Here is a 21,969-nt window from a genome sequence, read left to right on the forward strand (position 1 = left end):
CGGAGTCACTGACATACGTGAGCGTTAAAGATGAAACCATCATAGCAGGAAACAAAGAAGGCATTGAGGGGAAACTTTGCATAGTCTAAGCATGAAATGAGTGTCAGACATCTCTCATTTGAAAAGGTTAAACACATCTGTGGAGTGTGATCCTTTTTCAGTTATGTTTTCAAACATCACTGCTTTTGAAGGAACTACTCCTGGCTGAAGTCCAGTTATTTGCTTTGTTTCGGTGTACTTTGGAGCTTCCAGTATGTGCCAATGGCAAGAAATGTGTGTGTGCACTGGCCCATGGGGGTCTCTGTGTGTTTCTGCCTTAAATCCCCCGGCCAGCTGGCCGCACTGTCAGTCTGTCATCGCTACGTCACACCACTGAGCCTGGGAAGCCCTCATGCATCGGCTGCTGTGGGACCGTGACTAACTTGCTCGGTGGCTCTTGAGGAGGGTTGACTTCACCCCCTCTCCACATGCCATCTTGGTCCTGACACAAAACACAAAGAAATAGCAGTAAACGGTCTAAATGTTTGTGTTTTCCGAAAGAGCCTAAAGTTTCAACACTACAAAAAAAAAAAAAAATTCCGACAGTTTTTCCCACCTGTTGCTGCACACTGCTTATCAGCTGGCAGAAAGAGGGCTACTAAGACTAATTCAGCGGTTGGCTGAGAAAAAACGTAATACATGGAAACCACAGGAAGGCACTTATCACTCCCACTAAGCTAACGCCATTTCAAAACAACCAGCATGTGTTAAGCAGCCGTCTACAGGCTAGACCCTGAGCAGATAGCCCAACTAATTTAACCTGCTAATATATTAAATCGGCTTCTTAGATTTCAAGTATTAGTTAATGAAAAGCAGAACAAGAGGGATAAAATACTTATTTTTAAAGCTGTAAGAACGATTGTTTTTCAGTTTTAAAAAAAAAAGCAATCATGGTATAATTTTCTTTTTTTTAAACTTTTGTGTAAATACAGTGTAACTATTTTTCACTCAAGTTTATCCTACCTGACAACTTCATTGATCTAGTTGGACAATAGCAGTGCTAATATTTTCCATTTTAAATAAATGCTAAGTTAGTTGTGGTTAATTGTTTGCACTTTGCCTGTGTGGATTGGTTTGGGTGGATTTTGTTCTGATTCCTGTTAGAACTGCATGTGCGGACCAGTCAGTTTGGACTGCACAGAATAAAGGCACTCCTGTTGCAAAGAAACCAGAGATATAGACAGGGATTCAGCTTTAAGGAGGACATTCAGCCACACATACGTTGTTCAAAAAGAGTCATTTTACTAGGGTACTGCTGGCAGCTCCTTTTGTGCATTGTTGCCAATCTAACCTGGATATAGAGATAGTTTTATTTATTTAACCTCTTGAATCTGAAAGGAGGACCTTGGTTTCCACATATTTGTAGAATATTTTAAAATTAGAAATACAATTTTTGTGTTTTTCTGTATTTAAGGCGAGCGACTGTTTAATAAGGCATTCTCTTGGTGATTTTCAGCAATAACTACAAAATTATTGTTTAAAAGCCTTCACCTTCCATCAGTTTTTTTTTCTAAAGCTGAATATCATTTGCAATGGTTCATTATTAGCAAGACTTATTTTTTTTAACTAGTCTGCAAATAATTTTACTTGGACTAAAGCAGGGTCTTTGAAAACTTGAAGCTGTGCGGATTTTAATTTGTTTTCAGAGCTGGGCTCAAGAGGCCATTCAAAGAACTTAAATGGATTTTTCTCCGCTTTGGTGTTTACTTCGTTTTTATTAACCAAACGTTGCTGCCAAGCATCGACATGGAAACGTCCAAACAGGCTTACCTGGGAGCTGGAAAGTTGGCGAACAACCAGGTTAGCAGTCAGCAAACTGTCACCCTGAGCTTTCACCAGCTCCCTTTTTTTTCTGGTTTTGTTTTTTGCTTTGCCTCACTGGCTGTCTGACATGCCACCAGAACAGACAGTGACTCATATTAAGCCTCTTGAGTCATTCGTTTTGCATGAGGATGAGGGGAATACGTGGCGCAAATTACTGGTTGAAAAGAAGGGCATTTATCATGGCAGCCAGAGGTGACTTTTCTCCCCACACACACACACACTTTTCTCTCCTTTTTCTTCTCAGTTTTGTTAATAGAATCTGAGTGGCTCAGTGTTAGATTAATTAACTGTGAGATCATCATCAGCAGCAGCAGTGCCTTCGGTCTCACTGAGTCCTCATTCACCCACACGTTTCATTTTTCCAAGCACGCACCAACTTTCCTTTCGCTGGAAAACTCCAGTCTGGAATATTCGCTCATGCATCACCTACACATGTGACACGCATCCAATGCAGGCAGCGCTGGAAGGGGTTAAATGTCTGAGTGATGCATTGATTGCAGGGGAGCGCGGAGAAGCATTCTATAGAGAGAGATTAGAGGACAGAGCGCAAGAGGAGAGAATAGAGGAAGGTGGGGGGGGGGGGTGTCTCGTTTTACTGCGGAGAAGTGTCTGCGTGTGTGCATGTATCAGGGCGGGAAGCCGGGGCTCTCGTGCTAAGCTCCTCGCGCTCTCCCGGCGATATTAAACACGGCTCCGGAGGTTTAGCGCTGCGCCTCCTCCACAACCACACGTGTCAGCAGCACAGGAAGAGACACACACACACACACACCTTGGCACGCTGCGTATCAACACTCCCTAGCTGTCAGTCTCTCTAACACTTGCTCTCACTCTTACACACACACAGAGCGAGTGGAATCCCCCAGAGGGAGAGCTTGAGCACAGCGTTCCTGAATCTCTCCCCAGCAGGCAAACCGAGTGTTGGCAGTGAGAGAAAACCACCCTCCCTTCATTTCTCCTCTTTCACTCTCACCGGCTTGTACTTGCTCACTATTTTCTCCCACTCCGGATTTCCACTTCCACCTCCTCTTCAGCATCATCCCTCCTCCCCGGTTTCACACCACCACCCACACACCCCACCCTTTCATCTCTGGTTATTATCAGCTGTGGCCCCGAGGACGGCCCGGCAGGTTTCATCCACAGATTCATTTATCTGTCATCTGCCGGGTGCTGCCTCTCGTCTTTGCGTCCCTCCGTCCTCTGCTCGTCCCTCCCGTCCGTCGGCCTGTTTACTCTCCGCCGCCGGCTTTTTCGCCCTCCAAGCGCTGAAAGAGTGGGAGGGAGCGCGATAAACACTTGGACTAGATGGCTGGCCAGAATTAGCATAGAAATGGAGGCTTGGTGTCGTTTACCCAGGTTCAGATGAGCAGCTCGGCTCCCCACGGCACAGGACCGCTTGCAGGACGGGGTATGAATGCATCTAGATAAACGAGCCCTCTCTTCACATGCATATATAAATATTTAATAACAGAGCCATTTTTTAAGACCATGACATACTGAGGGGGAGGTTAGGCCACTTCAAAATAGTTGCATTTTCACACGTCTGCAGCATCGTTTTTCTGGAATTTCATATGAAAATGTATTTTCCAAGGTGAAATAAAACAAATGAGTACAATCCTTTTTCAGCAGCTGGAGTAAAAAGCCGTGGAAAAACTAGATTTAGTTTCTAAATTCACTTTTAATTTTTGCTCATCTGCTCTAAAAGAAGTTTTCACTTCTTGTTTCCATAAATGATTACCTTAGATGCTATTAATGCTAGGAGCTGGATAAAACGTCTTCCAGGAAAGCCTGGAATTTAATTTTTAAGCCCAAATCCTGTGGATTCACAACCCCAGCTTTGGAAACCATTGACCTAAAAGATAAAAATCTGAATTTCTAAAAAGTTTTTAGATTGATTTATATTTAAAATTGATTTATATTAAAAATTTATTTTTGCTTTATTTGCCACATCACAGCTCTGCTTTTTGTCCTGGTCGATCAATAATTTCAGTTTTGGAGTTACTGACCGAAGCCTCAGATAAATTTGCAGTCGTTCAAAAAAAATGATTAGAGGGCCATTTATCTGCTTTTGGCCTCTGGACCTTCTCAGATCAGGGTTTTACTCTAAACTTGTGGTTCAAAGCATCAAAGCTCATGTTTTAAGTTTTTACAAACAGTTTAAAAGCATCACAGATCAAAGTGTGCTTCAAACAATCTCTGTTTATTGTTGAATAATCCAGTCCAGATTTGACCCTGACAGTTTGTTATAGGTTTTGAAACTGACCTGATCTAAGTTGATCCAGATGCCTACAAAAAGCAGGGGAATAACCCTTTACCCTGCTGCTGAATAGGAATCCAACTTCAGGACTGTGTACGTAAAAACGTATCATTTTAAAATGGAAAATTTGCAGGAACCATGGTCCCTCCTTGTTACCAATGTGTGATTTTGTGCAGGAAGCAGCTCAGCTCTGCTCCTCTTGCAGCAGGAGGTAAGGTTTTCTCCACCACCAGTCTTAGCTGTACATCTCTGCCTAAGAAAAACATCTTAATATATCTGTAACTACTCAGCTACTCGCCGCCTGCGTAAGAGTGTATTTGCGCATTCATGGTGCACAAAAAACTCATTTTTGGCACAAGCAGTGGATTTGACCAGGTTTTGTGGAGAGGACACTGATTGTATGAAAACAGAAAAAATGAATGCATGTCAGCTTGAATTTATTGCAAACATAATCAATTGTAATGCTGTCTTAGGAGCTTAATCCATGATTTGAATGGATAAAGATTTTGACATCTCGATCTAAAAAAACAGCGTTCATGCTTATTGAAATCCCTTAAGAATGTGTTGAAATTCAGCGTCTGACCTGAGCAGACCTTATATCCACACATTGCCTGGAAGCTTCCTGTCTCTCTGTTTCCTCTCTGCCTAATGGCGGCAGATGCTGCTTCGTTCCAATAAAGACCATTCTGACTACTTAGTGCCGGACGCCCAACTGTCACAGCCTTAGACCAGAGAAAACGTTCCCAGCTCTTAAGCGCCTCCATCAAATCTCTTTGTTTCGCTTCCATTATGCTGTGCTCAGAGCCCAGCCATTGTAGCTGGCTGCCACAGCGGCATCCAGGCCCAATCACGGGACACAGGCGCACACTCTCGTACGTGCACGAGCAGAATCTGGCAGGCAGAGAGCAGTTGAGTCACTCTCGGGCTCCTCTATGTGTTTGGCGCCAGCTCTGTTATATTATGGAGCAGTTGTGCGTGACTGCGTATGTTTGTCCGGCACAGGAGCACACTCACTTCCTCCTTTCCCTCATTCCGCTCCCACAGGAACTGTGAAGGGGAAGGGCTGTTTGCGTCTGTGTCTGCTTTTTGGGGCGCTTGTGTGCTTTGTTCATGATCACACGTACAGAAACACCCTTTTCGCACTAAAACCCTGCTCTCCTTTTTTTGTTTTGCCGTGTCTCTTAGGAGGTGGTGCTGTACTGTCTGGAGAATAGAGTCTGTGAGGTGAATCACAGAGACTACGCGGGCTACTGCGCTCTCCACGAGGCGTGTGCCCGGGGCTGGCTCAGCATCGTCCAACACCTGCTGGATTACGGGGCCGACATCAACTGCAGTGCACAGGATGGGACTAGGTAAATAACCCCCCCTCATACATGCTCTCCTTTACACGCTGCATTCATGATGGCATGATTATCTACATGCAGTAACGCAGACCAAGGCAGAGCCATTCTTTAAGTACCAAGTGGTGATTTATGGCTACATGCAGTTTCCTGCAAAAGTGTTGACGTGTTCACTCATTTCACGTTACAACCAGAAACTTCAGTGTATTCATGGCCCATTCTATGCAAAAACGACTCAAGCTCAGTCAGATTAGACGGTAGGCCTTTGCCACAGATTACCAATTAGATTTAGGTCTAGACTTTGATTGTGCCATTTTAGTACATGCATATATGCTTTGAAAAAGACCATTGTAACGTAGCTGTAGGTTAAAGGTTGGTGCTTTGCTGGAAGGTGAACCTCCGCCCCAGTCTCAAGACTTTTGCAGCCTCAATAAGGTTTTTTTTCCAAGATTGTCCTTTATTCATCCCATCCATCTTCCACCACCATGTTTCAAGGGTGTGGGCGGTGTGTCCAGGGTGATGTGCAGTGTAGTTTCAACCACAAATGCCAAACATGTTTGATTAGGTGACTTCAGAGCATTGGGAATCACTCGATAATATTTAAGGGTATCTGAGTGAAGCGGGACAAATGCATGTAACTCTTTTTACATTTATTTAGTAAAAAAACCAACAAAAAAAACCATAAAATCTAAGGTGCTGTAATGTAGAGCCATAATTTGCAAATTAGAGTTTTAAAATGCAATAACAGCTGTTTTTAAGCTTTATGCAATGGGGGAAAGGGGGTCAAGAGAGCATAAATATTAATGACACAAGCTATTATTTAAATATCAACAAGACCCCTATGATCACCTTTTAACCTCTGTTTGTGCATCTTTGTGTATTTAGACCCATCCACGATGCTGTGGAGAACGATCACCTGGATGTGGTGCGGGTCCTACTGTCCTACGGAGCCGACCCCACCCTGGCCACGTACTCTGGCCGCAGCCTCCTGAAAATGACCCGCAGCGACAGCATGGAGCGCTTCCTCACCGGTGAGTTGAGCCTTCCCAGTATATTTATGTTTAGTAACAAAACTCTAGTTTAAGGTTAATAATAATGTGGGCTGATAAATGTTCCAAGAAAAGGGACCACACGTTGTTCGTGTGCAGATTGTTATAAACTGGCCTGATTGTATTGAGCATAAGATATGGGTCCCAAGCGACAGAGCCACACAGAGTTGCACATAATCAGCATAAAAACATAACTTTAATTTCAAGGGACAAAAAATGGGAAACTTGCAAATCCCCAAAGAAAATAAAAATGCAAATTTTCTTAAACCTCACAATTTAAAGGCAGCACAGTTCTTTAAAGTTTCTTTCTCTGGGCTGAAAAAAAATGGGATAAGAAATCAAGGCCATTTAAATATAAGAATCTCAAATACTAAGAATAAAAAACAACGGAGAAAAAAACGATGGAGATCAGAGTTAGGGCGGGGGTAAACAGTTTAAAAGATTGGTCACCAACCCTGTTCCCAGTAGCCCCCTCCCCCCCATCTCTGCTCTCTCTGTTTGCTGTGCTTTCACTGCTCTGACCTCTGCTCAACCTCCTGGCAGGACTCCCTCTCTGTAAATCCTCATCTTCCACTTCGGAGCAGCAGCTCCACACGTCCATCTCTGTCATCCCATCTCCCCTCCGGCGCCCTCCTCCTCTGCTCTCCTCTCCCTCCCTCGGCCACCTGTTAGACAGGGATTCTCGGCTCGCCTGGGTGCTGCTGCCGCCTCGCAGCTCCTCTATCTGGTTACCTAGCAACGGCGAGTGTGTTTGCTCGGCGTACGTGTCGCCTGTCGTTTCGCACGGCAGCCTCGCTGGAGTCTGACACGCTCCGTGTTCGGAGCATGTGTGCGTTTGTGTGTGTGTGCGAGGGTTCGTATGGATGTTTATAGTTGGGTTGAGTCGACTGTATGTGTGAGAAGAGAGAAATGAAATCATGCTCAGCTGCCTCTCTCTGTCTGAGCACCGAACTAGTTAAGACCCGTTGCGTGAGAGAGCGAGGGAGAGAACGGACAGGTGGCAGTGTGGATGGTGTTGAATTTTGAGGCGACGGGTCCGATCGATATTGGGAGAGCTGGAACAGGACGAGCGAGCTGTGCAAGCGAGCGATCGCCGTCCTCCCTCCCACCTGGTCCCACTCATCTGGAGGCCGTTAATCCCTCCAAACACACGCCAGACGCCCCACGCCTCAGCGCTGGCAGCGCGCCCAGCTCTCACTCTGCAAATGTGCGTGCGCGTGCTGAATACACACCGCATTGCTTATCCAGTTCCCTCCGCTTGTTTGTTTCCAGCTCTCTCCCTCTCTCTCACACTGCGTTCATCTGTGTTTGTGCGCTCTCACTCTGGGCGACTGTGTGTGGTACTTGTTTGATTCCTGGCAGCCGTCTGTGGCCCCGCTCTGAACTGAGCCAGCTCTAACCCAGCAGAGACGGTCGCTCTCCTCCCCCGCGGTACAGCCACTGGCCTCTGACCATCACCACCTCAAAACATTTCTCTATTTGTTTCTCTTTTCTCTCTCTCTCTTTCTCTCTCGACACAACCCCTCCCCTTTGTTTTACTGTGCTCTTTATCCATTTTTCTGCTGTAGTCTCCAAGGGCAATTGTATTTGCCTCGTTGGCTGTCCCCAGGCGCCCGGGTCTTGAATAACAGGCTTCTCCTCTCTCCACAGATTATTTTGCTGACCTTCAGGGCCGCTCAGATGACGACCCAGGGCTTTATTGGGAGTTCTATGGCAGTGCTGTGTGTGGTGAGTACTGATCAGCACTCTGCATGTCCTTTTAATGCTTACAAAGGGTGCAGTTCCACTATGAGGAACCTTTAATCTTACCCTGACCGTAATTGAGTTTGTTTCCACTGTGAGGTCCAAAGCCAGGCTGTTTATGTGAGCAGGTCCTCCTACTGTAGGGTTGTTGCTGCCTCAGTTTCAATCAAAAACTGTGCAATTAGACCAGCCTCTATCTCAGATGTATAGCAGTTACGGTTTTAAAGGTAAGTAAAAAGCCACATCAAAGTTTGTTTAGGTGTGTAAAAGAGGTTAAAGAAAACTGCTCCGATCCCAACCCCCAAGTGTGGGTAGGTGACAGAGGAAAGACGTTACAGAAAAAAAAACAACTATAATTTTCAGCAGTAAAACTGACAGATGGTTCAAAGTGGTAACACTTATGTAGAGTAACTCAAAACTTCATTGAAAATATCCAACTATGACAAACTTTAAATGAATTTTGCAAATGCAGACTTCCGAGCCCTCTCTCTTGAAGCTGATCAGTCTTGTTTGACTTGATTATTTCACAGCGATTACACTGTGAAACAGAACTAAAATCACTTCAAAAACTCAGATGTGTCCACGAAGGAGTGATTAACCACACACATGCAACTTCCAACTTTGCGGGGGTTGTGGCTGTTTTTATTTGTATCTTGGAAAATCAATACCGTCAAACATTCTAACATGACCGGTTTAAGTCCCTGAATCTGAATTCTGAGGGGAGAGGATTTACTCTCTCTGCCTTCTCAGATGCTGAAGCGGAAGTTCACATTTTATTGATTTAATTTAAACCATATTTTCACTAAAGTTTCTTGATTTTATTAATTTGTTAAAATGTAAACTCTGTAAAACTGTCATATTTAACATGAGCTGCTGGGTTTAAACATTACTGAATATAGCAGTTACTCCCATTGCATAATTTAAAGTTACCAGAAAATCTGTCAAAGAAGATGCAAGATAACTGAAATAAAATGCTGGAAATATTCAGCCCGTAACTCTGGATTAAGACGTGTTTAGCAGCCTCCTATTTCAAAACTCCACTTATAGTTTAGTGAAGAGCTAAAAAGATAGATTTGATAATCTCTTTGGTAGCCTAATAAAAAAAAAATAACTGCACCAAAAACTACCCTAGAGGCTGGAAAAGGTTCTTGCAGTGGAAATGTACCCAAAGTCTTTAGTTTTTAGTTTGTTGAGTCAGCTACTTTCTTTTAATCAGTGCAACTTGATGACGATGCTTACTCCTGTTATTGTTTGTGGGTCAGAATTTGGCGAAGAAGGGGGTGTTTATAACATCCTCACAAACCCACCAGGCCCCGACGACACAGACGAGGGTGAGAAAAGGGAGGTGTTTGAGTTTGAGTTCTCGGACCGACCTCTGCTGCCGTGCTACAACATCCAGGTGTCCCTGTCTCAGGGGTGAGCTTTGATCTCCACAGCAGACATTACTGCTTATTTTTATAGCCTCCACCCGCCCTCATTCCTCAACTACTTCCACCCTCTTTCAGACCTAGAAACTGGCTGTTGCTGTCCGACGTGCTCCGGCGGCTGCGCATGTCCGCCCGTGCCTTCCGACAAGCCTTCCCCCACATGGAGGTGGTGACAGTGGCCGAGGCCGAGTTCTACCGGCAGGCGTCCCTGTCACAGCTCTTCTCCTGCCCGGAGGAGCTGGAGGGGTTCCACCCGGACAGCAAGGACCTGCTAGACTTGGTGGAAGACAGCGCAGAGCTGGCCGCTCTGCTGGGCTCAACACTGGAGTGTCTGGATGACCGCTGGGACCACCCGGCAGACAAGCTCAAGGACAAAATCAAGGCAGCGGGCAAGCTGGGCTCATCCTGACCTTCCTCCTCACCGAGTGAAGTTTGCTTTAGAACCAATCAGAGGTTACAGATATGCCTTAGCGTGACCCTTAGTTCTCTCGGCTCTGGCCCAGTCCTGGACCACCACTGGTGCACTCTACAGACGGATTGAGCTACTGGGTGACTGGGCTGTGTAAACATTTCCCTCCGTTTACTAAGGATCAACATGTTTCTGACTCAAGAGACTTAATGATGGTCTTATTTTTATAAATTAATATATGTACAAATAAATATATACAGTATATATGATACAGAGAGCTATTTCTTTCTTTGAGATGTTGCTCACAGCTTCTCTGAAAGCTTTTTCTTATGGAGCAGTCGTGCTCTCAGTGGCTGGATGGACTGTGTACAGCACACTGTGCATGTGTTTTAGTTGTACAGAATAGTTCTGAGGCTGTGCTGTTCGGTCTGATATTTGTGTTTATAGGAAGCACATGATGTCCATTTTTTTTCTCCCCTAGTTCTCCTCAAACTTTAGTGCTCGCTTGAGCCTCAGGGGCTACTTTGTTGTATTGTTTTTCTCTTTAAATGTTCCTTTTTGTTCAGGCTGTAATTTAAAAGTTCAAAACTGCAAAACTGTATAATAAAGTTTAAAGATATGATGTTGATAGTCCCCCTGTAGCACAGAGCTTGTATATAACAAGGAAGCTCTGCAGTACAGTCATTTCTTCGGTGTTCATTTATTTGTTTTTTGTTTTAACTTTGTAAGTAAAATATCCCATAATTTGTATTTATATTTTACAAAAGAAGTTGCTTTAAAATAAATATACAACCTGCAAGTTGAACCAAACTCTTAGTTTTTGTGTCATTCATTAATCTGAGATGTTAGCTTCAGATGTGTGTCAAAACCACTTTTCATGCCTAATTTCCCAGCGTGTGACCAGGTGTGAACACAGTGCTATATTGCCCCCTCTTGGAGAATAGATGCTTGGCAAGTTATGGCTGTGGCCTTGAGAGAACACTGTCACCTCCCTTTGAATGAGGAGCTGAATCTGTTGGCTTGAAGCGCCCTCTAGTGAAAGGAACTGCAAACAGATTATCAATGGGGCTGGAGGAAAATTCAATCTCTAGTGTTGAAGTTAAAATTAATAGTCTTTAGTTTGGACTCCACCACAGCATCTTAGAGAGATTAATGACAAAATTTGTTTTTATCTTCTGACATGAAGAAAAAGTTATGTAATGTAATTTTTTTTTTAAAAAGCAAACAAGCAATATTAGTTGACCAAATTCATTTAAATTTAATGCAGTCCAGTTATGCCTAAATGAAGTTGGATTTAACTCAGACATAATCAGGATACTAATACAATTCAGCACTCGGATTCTACAAATGAAGTGTCTGAGCACAACTGTCTGCCCTTTGGGTCTACATTGAGATACTAACAATGATTAAGAAGCTTGCAGCCTGGGAGAGGAGTGGAGTGTGGAAAAATATAGAAAAACGTGGTTTTAATTCAACTCAATTCAATTTTTATTTATATAGCACCAATTCATAGCACACAATGTCTTGAGGCACTTCCCCTCAAGGAAGGTGCCACAGCTTAACACAGAGCCAGGTCAGATGTAGCTTCTAGAAAGAGAAAAAAACAGAGAGAGAACATAGAGTTAAAAGCTGAAATAACGGCAAACACAAAATTGGAAAGTAGTATGAGAATGTAGCAGAGAAAATGAAAGTGGTCATTATGTCCTCCAGCAGCCTAAGCCTACAGCAGCATAACTACAGAGAAAGCTCAGGATAACCTAAACAACTAATAGCCTAGCCTTAAAAGTAGACAGGGTGTCTGCCTCATGGACTAAAAATGGGAGCTGGTTCCACAGGAGAGGAGCCTGATAACTAAAGGATCTGCCTCCCATTCTACATCTAGAGACTCTAGGAACCACCAGTACCCCTGCAGTCTGAGAACGAAGTGCTCTGTTAAGAAAATATGGAACAATCAGATCTCTGATGTATGATGGAGCTAGATCATTAAGGGCTTTATATGTGAGGAGGATAATTTTAAATTCTATTCTGGATTTAACAGGGAGCCAATGAAGGGAAGCTAAAAGTAGGGGAAATATGATCTCTCTTTTTAATTTTCATCAGAACTCTTGCTGCAGCATTTTGAATCAGCTGAAGGCTTTTAACTGCATTTTGTGGACATCCTGATAGTAAAGAAATACAATAGTCCAGCCTTGAAGTAACAAATGCATGGACTAGTTTTTCAGTGTCACTCCTGTATAAGATATTTCTAATTCTGGCAATGTTCCTGAGGTAAAAGGAGGAAATCCTAGAAACGTATTAAATATGGGATTTAAATGACATGTACTGGTCAAAAACACCGAGGTTTTTTTACTTTATTACCAAAGGTCAATTTAATGCCATCCACATTAATTGACTAAGCAGTTTCTTATTCAAAGATTCTGGTCCAAAGATGACATTGTCTTGTCTTGTTTAGAAGTAGAAAATGTCTTCAAGACATGCTGGTAGTATAACTGGTTGGGCTCTTCGGGATTTATAAAGTTGAGTATCATCAGCACTACAGTGATAATTTTATCTATTGGAAGCATATATAAAAAGAGAATTGGACTAAGTACTGAACCCTGTGGTACTCCACAATAAACCCTGGAGTTTAAAGATCATTTACATGAACCGAAATCTGTCAGACAAATAAGATTTAATCCAGTCCAGTTTTCCTGATCCTTACAGCATAATCCAGCCTAAGAGATTATGGTCGACTGTACAAAATGCAGCACTGAGATCTAAGACGACAAGGACACAATTAGGAACTTTTTTCTAAATATTTTTAGATAAAGATTGATTACCACTCAAAAGGGAACACCGCCTTAATTTGGTTGATATTGAGTCTTAGACAAGTTGAAGGTAATATTTGATAATTCAGGATGCTAGACTGGAATCAAAGCAGAATCTACAGTTACCTCCAGTGCTGAGAGACAGTGAGTTGAAACAAGAGAAGGCTGTATAATTTCAGCTTTAAATTTTTATTTTTAGGGTGACACGTTGTGGGAGGCGTCGCTTGACACGTTGTGGGAGGCGTCGCTTGACACGTTGTGGGAGGCGTCGCTTGACACGTTGTGGGAGGCGTCGCTTGACACGTTGTGGGAGGCGTCGCTTGACACGTTGTGGGAGGCGTCGCTTGACACGTTGTGGGAGGCGTCGCTTGACACGTTGTGGGAGGCGTCGCTTGACACGTTGTGGGAGGCGTCGCTTGACACGTTGTGGGAGGCGTCGCTTGACACGTTGTGGGAGGCGTCGCTTGACACGTTGTGGGAGGCGTCGCTTGACACGTTGTGGGAGGCGTCGCTTGACACGTTGTGGGAGGCGTCGCTTGACACGTTGTGGGAGGCGTCGCTTGACACGTTGTGGGAGGCGTCGCTTGACACGTTGTGGGAGGCGTCGCTTGACACGTTGTGGGAGGCGTCGCTTGACACGTTGTGGGAGGCGTCGCTTGACACGTTGTGGGAGGCGTCGCTTGACACGTTGTGGGAGGCGTCGCTTGACACGTTGTGGGAGGCGTCGCTTGACACGTTGTGGGAGGCGTCGCTTGACACGTTGTGGGAGGCGTCGCTTGACACGTTGTGGGAGGCGTCGCTTGACACGTTGTGGGAGGCGTCGCTTGACACGTTGTGGGAGGCGTCGCTTGACACGTTGTGGGAGGCGTCGCTTGACACGTTGTGGGAGGCGTCGCTTGACACGTTGTGGGAGGCGTCGCTTGACACGTTGTGGGAGGCGTCGCTTGACACGTTGTGGGAGGCGTCGCTTGACACGTTGTGGGAGGCGTCGCTTGACACGTTGTGGGAGGCGTCGCTTGACACGTTGTGGGAGGCGTCGCTTGACACGTTGTGGGAGGCGTCGCTTGACACGTTGTGGGAGGCGTCGCTTGACACGTTGTGGGAGGCGTCGCTTGACACGTTGTGGGAGGCGTCGCTTGACACGTTGTGGGAGGCGTCGCTTGACACGTTGTGGGAGGCGTCGCTTGACACGTTGTGGGAGGCGTCGCTTGACACGTTGTGGGAGGCGTCGCTTGACACGTTGTGGGAGGCGTCGCTTGACACGTTGTGGGAGGCGTCGCTTGACACGTTGTGGGAGGCGTCGCTTGACACGTTGTGGGAGGCGTCGCTTGACACGTTGTGGGAGGCGTCGCTTGACACGTTGTGGGAGGCGTCGCTTGACACGTTGTGGGAGGCGTCGCTTGACACGTTGTGGGAGGCGTCGCTTGACACGTTGTGGGAGGCGTCGCTTGACACGTTGTGGGAGGCGTCGCTTGACACGTTGTGGGAGGCGTCGCTTGACACGTTGTGGGAGGCGTCGCTTGACACGTTGTGGGAGGCGTCGCTTGACACGTTGTGGGAGGCGTCGCTTGACACGTTGTGGGAGGCGTCGCTTGACACGTTGTGGGAGGCGTCGCTTGACACGTTGTGGGAGGCGTCGCTTGACACGTTGTGGGAGGCGTCGCTTGACACGTTGTGGGAGGCGTCGCTTGACACGTTGTGGGAGGCGTCGCTTGACACGTTGTGGGAGGCGTCGCTTGACACGTTGTGGGAGGCGTCGCTTGACACGTTGTGGGAGGCGTCGCTTGACACGTTGTGGGAGGCGTCGCTTGACACGTTGTGGGAGGCGTCGCTTGACACGTTGTGGGAGGCGTCGCTTGACACGTTGTGGGAGGCGTCGCTTGACACGTTGTGGGAGGCGTCGCTTGACACGTTGTGGGAGGCGTCGCTTGACACGTTGTGGGAGGCGTCGCTTGACACGTTGTGGGAGGCGTCGCTTGACACGTTGTGGGAGGCGTCGCTTGACACGTTGTGGGAGGCGTCGCTTGACACGTTGTGGGAGGCGTCGCTTGACACGTTGTGGGAGGCGTCGCTTGACACGTTGTGGGAGGCGTCGCTTGACACGTTGTGGGAGGCGTCGCTTGACACGTTGTGGGAGGCGTCGCTTGACACGTTGTGGGAGGCGTCGCTTGACACGTTGTGGGAGGCGTCGCTTGACACGTTGTGGGAGGCGTCGCTTGACACGTTGTGGGAGGCGTCGCTTGACACGTTGTGGGAGGCGTCGCTTGACACGTTGTGGGAGGCGTCGCTTGACACGTTGTGGGAGGCGTCGCTTGACACGTTGTGGGAGGCGTCGCTTGACACGTTGTGGGAGGCGTCGCTTGACACGTTGTGGGAGGCGTCGCTTGACACGTTGTGGGAGGCGTCGCTTGACACGTTGTGGGAGGCGTCGCTTGACACGTTGTGGGAGGCGTCGCTTGACACGTTGTGGGAGGCGTCGCTTGACACGTTGTGGGAGGCGTCGCTTGACACGTTGTGGGAGGCGTCGCTTGACACGTTGTGGGAGGCGTCGCTTGACACGTTGTGGGAGGCGTCGCTTGACACGTTGTGGGAGGCGTCGCTTGACACGTTGTGGGAGGCGTCGCTTGACACGTTGTGGGAGGCGTCGCTTGACACGTTGTGGGAGGCGTCGCTTGACACGTTGTGGGAGGCGTCGCTTGACACGTTGTGGGAGGCGTCGCTTGACACGTTGTGGGAGGCGTCGCTTGACACGTTGTGGGAGGCGTCGCTTGACACGTTGTGGGAGGCGTCGCTTGACACGTTGTGGGAGGCGTCGCTTGACACGTTGTGGGAGGCGTCGCTTGACACGTTGTGGGAGGCGTCGCTTGACACGTTGTGGGAGGCGTCGCTTGACACGTTGTGGGAGGCGTCGCTTGACACGTTGTGGGAGGCGTCGCTTGACACGTTGTGGGAGGCGTCGCTTGACACGTTGTGGGAGGCGTCGCTTGACACGTTGTGGGAGGCGTCGCTTGACACGTTGTGGGAGGCGTCGCTTGACACGTTGTGGGAGGCGTCGCTTGACACGTTGTGGGAGGCGTCGCTTGACACGTTGTGGGAGGCGTCGCTTGACACGTTGTGGGAGGCGTCGCTTGACACGTTGTGGGAGGCGTCGCTTGACACGTTGTGGGAGGCGTCGCTTGACACGTTGTGGGAGGCGTCGCTTGACACGTTGTGGGAGGCGTCGCTTGACACGTTGTGGGAGGCGTCGCTTGACACGTTGTGGGAGGCGTCGCTTGACACGTTGTGGGAGGCGTCGCTTGACACGTTGTGGGAGGCGTCGCTTGACACGTTGTGGGAGGCGTCGCTTGACACGTTGTGGGAGGCGTCGCTTGACACGTTGTGGGAGGCGTCGCTTGACACGTTGTGGGAGGCGTCGCTTGACACGTTGTGGGAGGCGTCGCTTGACACGTTGTGGGAGGCGTCGCTTGACACGTTGTGGGAGGCGTCGCTTGACACGTTGTGGGAGGCGTCGCTTGACACGTTGTGGGAGGCGTCGCTTGACACGTTGTGGGAGGCGTCGCTTGACACGTTGTGGGAGGCGTCGCTTGACACGTTGTGGGAGGCGTCGCTTGACACGTTGTGGGAGGCGTCGCTTGACACGTTGTGGGAGGCGTCGCTTGACACGTTGTGGGAGGCGTCGCTTGACACGTTGTGGGAGGCGTCGCTTGACACGTTGTGGGAGGCGTCGCTTGACACGTTGTGGGAGGCGTCGCTTGACACGTTGTGGGAGGCGTCGCTTGACACGTTGTGGGAGGCGTCGCTTGACACGTTGTGGGAGGCGTCGCTTGACACGTTGTGGGAGGCGTCGCTTGACACGTTGTGGGAGGCGTCGCTTGACACGTTGTGGGAGGCGTCGCTTGACACGTTGTGGGAGGCGTCGCTTGACACGTTGTGGGAGGCGTCGCTTGACACGTTGTGGGAGGCGTCGCTTGACACGTTGTGGGAGGCGTCGCTTGACACGTTGTGGGAGGCGTCGCTTGACACGTTGTGGGAGGCGTCGCTTGACACGTTGTGGGAGGCGTCGCTTGACACGTTGTGGGAGGCGTCGCTTGACACGTTGTGGGAGGCGTCGCTTGACACGTTGTGGGAGGCGTCGCTTGACACGTTGTGGGAGGCGTCGCTTGACACGTTGTGGGAGGCGTCGCTTGACACGTTGTGGGAGGCGTCGCTTGACACGTTGTGGGAGGCGTCGCTTGACACGTTGTGGGAGGCGTCGCTTGACACGTTGTGGGAGGCGTCGCTTGACACGTTGTGGGAGGCGTCGCTTGACACGTTGTGGGAGGCGTCGCTTGACACGTTGTGGGAGGCGTCGCTTGACACGTTGTGGGAGGCGTCGCTTGACACGTTGTGGGAGGCGTCGCTTGACACGTTGTGGGAGGCGTCGCTTGACACGTTGTGGGAGGCGTCGCTTGACACGTTGTGGGAGGCGTCGCTTGACACGTTGAGACTTTTCCATTGCCCAGCCTTTTCCACTTCCTTCATTTCCAGTTGTGCTATTCAAAAATTCACATCAATTTCACACATGCTCTGTAGAAAGGCTATTTTTCCTACCCTTGCAGATATGTTGCAATGGGATTTTAAAGTATTAACTGCTAAAGACACTAGTATCTGCACAGAGAGGAAGTAGCAATACCAGCATAAATGTAATTAATGAAAAGCATTTACCTTCTTTAGCACTTTGCTTCAACATAGAACCTCTTGACTGGAGGAAGACATGGGTCTTTAGAGGAACGTCATCGAGAGCTGCAATCAACAAAGAGTGTTCAAGACACATTTAAAAAAATAAGCCATCTTCTCTCTGAACATCAATAGCTTACAGCTTTGAATCTTCTGCAGTTTGCCTGCTCCTTCATTTAACTCCTCAATCGGGAAACATGATCCTATTGTGAGAAAAGAGATTTACATTAACCCCACAGTTTCAGATGCATACTTTTTAAGCCAAGTCTTGAGAACAAAACACACAACAAACCTTCAGACAGCCAAACCACCACAGCAATAACTAGAATACAACCACCTCCCATGGTTCCTGCACAACATGAAGCTGCAAGCAACATCTGACCTTTAAATAACTCAGTCTGCAACAAACACACCTGCATCTCATCACCTCTATTGGCTCGCTTCTCAGAAAATCACTTAATGCTCTGACCAAATGTTTTTGTAGTACCTTTCCTATTGAATTTGTATTTGAGTGAAATGTTTTATTTTTTCTTGAACATTTCTTATATAGAAACAATCTTAAAAAAGATTTCAAATATGTGTCAACACTTAATAATCCAAAAATTGAAAACAGCTGTAATACCTTTTTTTCTGCTGAAAAAATACATAAATAGTGCTAAATTTCTTACTCAAGTTTAAATTTAGATAGATTATTCAACGGAATCTATACAAATCATTCTTTCTGGAAATATTTATTTCTTTCCTTGGATTTAGTGGCAGAAGGTAAGAGTCTTTTGGTATATAATTTTTTTTTAAATGCCTAAGTGCTTATGTTTCCTAAAATATTGGAGAAACTACAATGTATTCATCTGAAACATTCAGACATCTTATGCTGCACACATGAAACAATATTTTGTTTAATTTCTCAAACAGAAAGAAAAGGTCCCATTGTTTAAAGTAAAACAGCCAAAAAGAATGTATTTGATCAACTTTTTTTCACTTTGATTATATCTATTCATAAAACATAATAGCTGAATGTGTTCTGAGGCATGTCTTTAATCTGCAACAGCCTGCTGTAGTTCAATAAAGAAGGAGGCTGGTTAAAGTGGAACTCTCATTGCCGAGCGTGACCTGAGTGCAACCTCTGCCTCAGGTTACGATTTAGGAGATAGTTATGACTTGGGAGATGGGAAGATTACATTTTTAACAGAACAGCCTTCAATGTGTCACTTAATAAGCTGGTTTAGGTGAGTTGTGAATTCATTTGAGTAAATAGCACTTAGTCTCATACGTAATCATAATGTGAGTCATAGCAAGTACTGCATACAAATGAGGTAAACATAATTGATTAATTATCACAATTAATGCAAATGATTGCTTTAATTTGTTTAATGTCCTCTGGAGTACTTTACGTGCTTGTTCCTGCATCAAAGACAGTTAACCTTTACCTGTTGGTACTTTATTAATAGATAAATAAAAGGGAAGGACTACAGAGATATTACAGATCCTAACTTTAATATCCATACAAAATCTTAAAGATAGGTAAAGGTGCATCAGTCAGAGTTTTCCTGACAGATAGTTGTTTCTACTCTTCTTAGAGGTCTGACCTGATATTCCGAGTTTGTATACAAATTCCTTTGTTTAACCTTTGCTTTAATTCAATAACTAAATGTATAAAAAAACCAAACCATTGATCAGGAGAGCAAACATGCTCCTTGATAGGGGTAGTTGTTTCAAAGCGTCACTCCAAAAATTATTATTATTATCATTTGATTTTTTGAATGTAGCACTTGACAGGAAGACAAAGTTGTCTTGAGAGCTCCTAATATGTGGGTCTGTGATATTGTGACAGATTTAAGATTTGATTAATCACATTTTTACTGCTTTAGCTTTAGAAAGAAGATTGTTTTAAATTACACGAAAGACAGGGCAAATTTATTTGTATAGCACCATTCTTACAAGGAGTAAATCAAAGTGGTGGATTGGAAGAACAAAAGAACAGAGATAAAACAGACTATATACACCAAAAAGGGATATGAAGCATCAAATAAATGCATAAAAACATGAGGCGTAATCACATAAAAGAAAGAAATGTAAAAACAAAATTAAGTTCAAGCAAATGAAAAGCTGAGACTAAATGGAAATGATAAGGCAGCCTTTGCCCTTCATGGGTAAGTTGTAGCAAACAGTGATGTATTCAGAACTGACTTAAAGGAGCCAGCACTTTCTGCATATCACAGGCCTGTAGGTTCCAGAGGTGAAGAGCATAGAAACTAGATGTTGTTTACTTCTGGTCCTGGGAACACTGAGTAACAGAGTGTCTGAATAAGTTCTCATACATGACCAGAAACTCTGAAATATATTTATGGTCAAGACTATTTTGTCCCTTGTAGATCATCAACAACATTTTAAAACGTATCCTTTAAAAACACAACATGTAGTATTGTTCCATAATCTGAATTTAGTGGGATCATGTAGATGTTGATTAAACACAGTGCAAGAATGAAGGTCTCATTCTGTTGATGAGCTTCAAGAGGTAGTCACCTGAAATGGTTTTCACTTCACAGGTGTGCCCTGTCAGGTTTAATAAGTGGGATTTCAAGCTTTATAAATGGGGTTGGGACCATCAGTTGTGTTGTGCAGGAGGTGGATACAGTACACAGCTGATAGTCCTACTGAATAGACTGTTAGAATTTGTATTATGCAAGAAAAAAGCAGCTGAGTACAGAAAAACGAGTGGCCATCATTACTTTAAGAAATGAAGGTCAGTCAGTCCGAACAATTGGGAAAACTTTGAAAGTGTCCCCAAGTGCAGTCGCAAAAACCATCAAGCGCTACAAAGAAACTGGCTCACATGAGGACTGCCCCAGGAAAGGAAGATCAAGAGTCACCTCTGCCGTGGACGATAAGTTCATCTGAGTCACCAGCCTCAGAAATCGCAGTTCTAGCAGCAGACACATCTTTAGAACAACTGTTAAGAGGAGACTGTGTGAATCAGGCCTTCTAGGTAAAATAGCTGCTAGGAAATCACTGGTGAGGACAGGCAACGGATGGACTCTACATGCCTGGTTCTCACCGTGAAGCATGGAGGAGGAGGTGTGATGGTATGGGAGTAATTTGCTGGTGACACTGTTGGGGATTTATTAAAAATTTAAGGCATACTGAACCAGCATGGCAACCACAGCATCTTGCAGCGGCATGCTATTCCATACGGTTTGTGTTTAGTTGGACCATCATTTATTTTTCAACAGGACAATGACCCCAAACACATCTCCAGGCAGTGTAAGGGCTATTTGACCAAGAAGGAGAGTGATGGGGTGCTGCCCCAGATGACCTGGCCTCCACAGTCACCGGACCTGAACCCAATCGAGATGGTTTTGGGGTGAGCTGGACCGCAGAGTGAAGGCAAAAGGGCCAACAAGTGCTAAGCATCTCTGGGAACTCCTTCAAGACTGTTGGAAAACCCTTTCAGGTGACTGACTACCTCTTGAAGCTCATCAACAGAATGCCAAGAGTGTGCGGAGCAGTAATCAAAGCAAAAGGTGGCTACTTTGAAAAACCTAGAATATAAGACATATTTTCAGTTGTTTCACACTTTTTTGTTCAGTATATAATTCCACATGTGTTAATTCATAGTTTGGATACCTTCAGTGTGAAGCTACAATATTCATAGTCATGAAAATAAAGAAAACTCTTTGAATGAGAAGGTGTGTCCAAACCTTTGGTCTGTACTGTACATGTGCAGATGCTGTTTATAGTTTTCAGTCCAGGCTTAACATCTTTATTCCTCATTTGGTCCCCTCTGGATTTCAGTTCCCTGTATTTAACTGGCTGCTTCACTTCCTCACAGAGAGTGGCAGTTTTTGATATTAGTAACATGGGTCACTTTCCAGGGCAGCATGTAGTGGGTGGCACAAGGATCCATTGGGTGGGGTGGTGGTGGTGTGCATTTTCTGTCCAGAACTAGTTTTCTATTATTATTTGAATGTCCAGTCATGGAGTCACTAACAAAATCACTTTCCCTGCTCCACCTCATTCTCTATCCCGCTGCACTAGCAGCTAAAGGAGAGACAGCGTGCACAAACGGAATATCCGACTTGCTGGCAAGCTGGTCTTATTTCTTAAAGTTGGATCTAGAGTTGAACACGATCTGATGTTAGAGAATCCATCGATTGAGAGTAACCAAAATTAAGTATGATCTGCTATCCGAATAATCCAGCCTTCATGCAAAAAGGGGTAATTAAGACAAGCTTGTCTTGAAACCTTTCTTTCTGAGCTTCGGCAGAAAGTCATCAGAGCCAGATAGTACCCAGAAGAGACATTGTCTCTAATCAAAGCGGTTTTCCCTATGGCCTGCAAAAAAAGGTATTGGAACTGCAGCT

General features: G+C 46.0%; 1 protein-coding gene across 1 annotated transcript in view; it reads left to right on the top strand.

Annotated features, from left to right (window-relative positions):
• The window catches only part of bcor (BCL6 corepressor), a 32,802-nt gene extending 21,907 nt beyond the window's left edge, over nucleotides 1–10,895 (top strand). The window contains exons 12-16 of the mRNA XM_047370683.1: nucleotides 5,303–5,469; nucleotides 6,343–6,488; nucleotides 8,157–8,234; nucleotides 9,512–9,665; nucleotides 9,755–10,895. Of these exons, the coding sequence (XP_047226639.1) occupies nucleotides 5,303–5,469; nucleotides 6,343–6,488; nucleotides 8,157–8,234; nucleotides 9,512–9,665; nucleotides 9,755–10,085 (876 nt within the window). The 3' untranslated portion in view covers nucleotides 10,086–10,895. The remainder of the gene's footprint in view (nucleotides 1–5,302; nucleotides 5,470–6,342; nucleotides 6,489–8,156; nucleotides 8,235–9,511; nucleotides 9,666–9,754) is intronic.
• Nucleotides 10,896–21,969: the final 11,074 nt, after the last annotated feature.

The sequence above is a fragment of the Girardinichthys multiradiatus genome, chromosome 7 (genome assembly GCF_021462225.1).
Source record: "Girardinichthys multiradiatus isolate DD_20200921_A chromosome 7, DD_fGirMul_XY1, whole genome shotgun sequence".
NCBI lineage: Eukaryota > Metazoa > Chordata > Actinopteri > Cyprinodontiformes > Goodeidae > Girardinichthys > Girardinichthys multiradiatus.